Source organism: Populus alba, chromosome 3 (assembly GCF_005239225.2).
Source record: "Populus alba chromosome 3, ASM523922v2, whole genome shotgun sequence".
NCBI classification, from domain to species: Eukaryota; Viridiplantae; Streptophyta; class Magnoliopsida; order Malpighiales; family Salicaceae; genus Populus; species Populus alba.
Window position 1 is genome coordinate 17,128,978 of NC_133286.1, and position 4,182 is coordinate 17,133,159.

The following is a 4,182-nucleotide window of genomic DNA, read 5'->3' on the forward strand; positions in this document are numbered from 1 at the left end:
AGCGTGTGGTCATTTTTTAAAAATAAAATTATACCATCGAGATTTTGCAACTCTTTCAATGTTTATAATGAAGTCCCCAAATAAAAATCCACTAGTTGTTTTATGGAAAAGTTATGTAAACTTCATGCGATCACTCATTTGTTGACTAAAAGCGAAATAAGTATCTGATTAAAAATTCATGCATACATTAGGGACCTAATTGAGATGAAAATTAGGAAGGAGAGCTAATCAAGATTTACCCCAAAGCGTAGGGACTTATAAGAGGTTTGCCCAAAACCCAGTCGTATGAGCAACGTGTGGTTCCTTGTAGATAAAATGTAAACGGCATGTGAGTAGAAGAACTAGATTTTGCACTTCTCGATAGAGATCGCTCTCCCTGCTGAAAACCCAAAAGCAACAGAGATCCCTTACCAATTTCAACAGGTAAAGCAATCCCAGTTTCATTTTTCTAAAGTTAAGTGATTGGTCATTTGTTTGCTTTTACAATCAGGGTTCGCGTAGAACTCATTCATTTTCACTATACTGTTTTTTATTTTATTTTTAAAATTTTATGTCCTGGTTCTTGCTAACTGTAATATAGTAATGGAACTATGGAGCTAGATTGTCAGTTTTTTTTGGTGGGTTTTCAGTTTTAGGATTTTGGATGCATTTGGAAAACATTAGTGTTTGTTTAATGTTCTGAACATATATGTATGTTTTCATTGATTTGTTTCATTTGTAAAGCTCGGAACTTTAATTTTAGGTTGTCGGATGAATTCCGAAGCTTTGACATATATACCGTGGTTGATCATTTGTTGGCTTAATTTTGTCAATTTCTTTACTGTATGTTCAATGACCTATTTGTTGTTTTTCTTTGGACAGGCGCATTGTTCAAAATGGATTCGTCGCAGAATACAGTGTTGGGGAGTGGAGGTAATGGAATGCTGGCCACTCCATTGAATGATACAGCAGCAGCAGTGGATGATCCGAAGCAGAATTTGAACCAAGTTATTGATTCCATACAGAAGACTCTTGGTCAAATCCATCAGCTTTACCTAACAGTCTCTTCATTCAACACTGCTTCACAGCTTCCACTTCTACAGAGACTGTACTTTTCTATCAATCCTATGTTTTGGTTTGTTACTCGATGCATTGTCTTATGATATAACGGTGTGATTTTGCAGTAATGGTCTTGTTACCGAGCTGGACAATATGGTTAAATTGTCTGAAAGGTGCAACATTCAGGTTCCTATGGAGGTCTTGAAGTGAGTGTATCTTTGTGATTTGTTATTTGAGATGAACCAATTCCAGCATGTCGGCTTTGGCAAACTGATAGCAAGTTTATTGCTGTGTGCTTAGTTTGATTGATGATGGGAAGAATCCAGATGAATTCACAAGGGGTGTTATAAACAGCTGCATCACAAAAAATCAAGTCACCAAAGGCAAAACTGATGCCTTCAAGGTACTTCTTTGATTCCCACTATGATATGCTGTTTTCTCTGGATGTATTTGTGCAAGATGTATTCCATTAGATATTCATGCGTGCAATTTGCTTTGTGTTCATTTGATAAAATTATTTATATAACCATTGATTTTATAGAGTGTACGCAAGCATCTACTGGAGGAACTTGAACAGACTTTTCCAGACGAAGTTGAATCATACAGGGAGATACGTGCAATGTCTGCTGCTGTAAGTTATATTTATGACATGTTGGATGGATTTCTCAGCTCAATTTTCCCATCTTTCTGTTTGTAATATGAAACAAAATTTGTCATGCAAAGATCCCTGTTAAATCATTTTTTAAGGTTAGGATGCTGGCAATGAATGCATCTCAGCAAGGCAAATCCTTAAGCATGATATTTGTTATGGCGGGGAACAGCAATCCTTAATGTTTTTTTTGTTATGATGAACAGTGAAATTATTGAAGCAGCTAGTGTTTAATAACCTACCAGCAACCGAAATTTATGCCTCCTCAGTGGTCTCAAACACATTAACCTTGTCATATTCAATATGGTTGCTACATCCTGGTGTAGCTTTGGCAGTTTTGTTGACTTCCAGTTTTAGAAATGAGAATTATTTACATGACACCTGTCAAAATTGTATAGGAGCCCAAATTGATTGCATGGAAGCAGTTTCATGTAAAATGGTGTCAACTAACCTAGGCTTATCTAATAGCATTTTAGGTTTCCCGTAGCAGATATCATTTGTCATAAGATACCCTTAAAACGTGTGGATGAGTGTATGTGCTAATTGACCTGTGAATGGAGCAGGCGAGCAGCATTGTTCAACAACAAGAATCAAGAACAAACATACTTATTCTTTGTAGCTTAGATTGGCATTAAAATCTTAAAATAACACATATTTAGCCTGTAAATTTAAACATCTGTAAGTTGGGATCTTTGATTGACAACCCAGTTGCTTTGTTGGAGAAGCAAGTTGTGCTTCAAAAGATAACAATAACATGGAAGCTTTTCTCTTTCTTTGTTTTCTTCCCCAAGAAAAATTTATAATTTTAAGACTCTTTACATCTTTCAGGAAGCAAAACGGCTTGCTCAATCACAAAGCTCATTACCCAACGGAGATGTGAAGGTAAAACCAGAGCATTAAGGGGCCACACCACTGTGAATCAGGTTCTCTGTTTTATACCAACTTGACTTTACCATGTAGCATTAGGAGTCAGTCAATGCTAGATTATGTTGTATACTTGTTCCATGTAGAATCTGTGAACGTGACAACTTATTATCTATTGCCACACCACTGTGAATCAGATTCTTTGTTTTAAACCAACTTGACTTCACCATGTAGCATTAGGAGTCAGACTATGCCGGATTACGTTGTATAACTTGTTCCATGTAGCATCATCACCTTTTGCTTAAATCTGTGAATGTAACAACTTATGATCTATTCTAATGGTATAATGTTAAATGTTATTCACTCTCTGTATGCATGCTTTGATTTGGAGATTGTTGTGATATAGTGCTATTGGCACTTTTCCCATTAGTACCTGGGAAGGAGGAAGGTTAAATATCCTCAATTTTATTACACATATTTGATACTTGATTAAACTTCTACTTGGAATTAAATAATTTATCAACATTGCTTGAAGAGACAGTTAGAAGTATTGGATGCAAGTGGACTTTTGCTCCATGATGTAGATGCTAAACATGTTTGTGTTTATTCATACTTTTTTCATTTGAAGTAGTGTTCAAACGATCATGACAAGAGTTCCCACCACTGTGAACTGCATCTCGACTCGTCAAGAAAGCAATTAGACTGAAAACTTTGCCAGTTGGATGATGTCATTGAGTCGACTGCATCTCCAGTCTGGTTCAAAATGTCTATTTTTCCCCTCGTGCACTCAATATTTCTACTGTTATTGTCACTTGAAGTCTTTTCTTCTTTACGGTCATTACCTTCCAGTTGAAAGCTGGGTTTCCTTTTTGATTCTGAGTCAGTACCCTTATCCTCAAATCTGCCATCATGGCTGCTTTCAGATTGGTGTCTAAAATTGCTGTTCCCATGTTGCTTTACACGTTGGTTTTTCAGTTTCTGCAACCGTTGAAAATTGAAACTCTTGTTAGATTCAGCATGCATCCCAGACAGTTTAGTTCAGTCAGAAGGGTACCTTTACACTTAAAAAACTGCTTATAGTCCAACAACAAAAAAAAAGGTACCTGGATGAGCAATGACTGGTTTTGCTTTACACTTAAAAAACTGCTTATAGACCAACAACAAAAAAAAAAAAAGGTACCTGGGTGAGCAATGACTGGTTTTCTCTTTTCAAGGACTCAAATCTAGAAGCTAGAGCTTCATAATTCGCTTTCAGTAAACTATACTCTTTCTTAATCTGCTTAGTCTTCAGTCTAGCTCGTCTGTTCTGGAACCATATTGCAACCTGGCGAGGCTCTAGTCCAATTTCATTAGCCAGTTGTTGTTTTATCTCTAACTCTGGTCTTGATTCTGACTTGAAAAATAGTTTCCAGGAACTTTATTTGTTCATTGCTGAACCTTCTCTTGTTTACGTTCTTTTGAACACTTGATAAAGAATGCATGCCTCGATCTGTTGCCTGATAATTTTACTATTGCCGTTGCTGGGGGTGTTTTATCTCTTTGTTAACATTGCTTTGATGAGTTTTTGTTTGCGAAGGGAATGTGATTTAATAAATAGCCAGGCAACTCGTGTCTATATACGCATCCATATG

At 36.4% G+C, this 4,182-nt stretch overlaps 1 protein-coding gene across 1 annotated transcript; it reads left to right on the forward strand.

Moving 5' to 3' along the window:
* Positions 1–269: 269 nt before the first annotated feature.
* Positions 270–2,910, forward strand: LOC118034727 (mediator of RNA polymerase II transcription subunit 10b). The gene is made up of 6 exons (XM_035040088.2): positions 270–423; positions 862–1,087; positions 1,164–1,244; positions 1,339–1,441; positions 1,580–1,669; positions 2,516–2,910. Exons 2-6 carry the CDS (start codon positions 876–878, stop codon positions 2,585–2,587), a joined length of 558 nt encoding a protein of 185 aa, XP_034895979.1. The 5' UTR covers positions 270–423; positions 862–875; the 3' UTR covers positions 2,588–2,910.
* Positions 2,911–4,182: the final 1,272 nt, after the last annotated feature.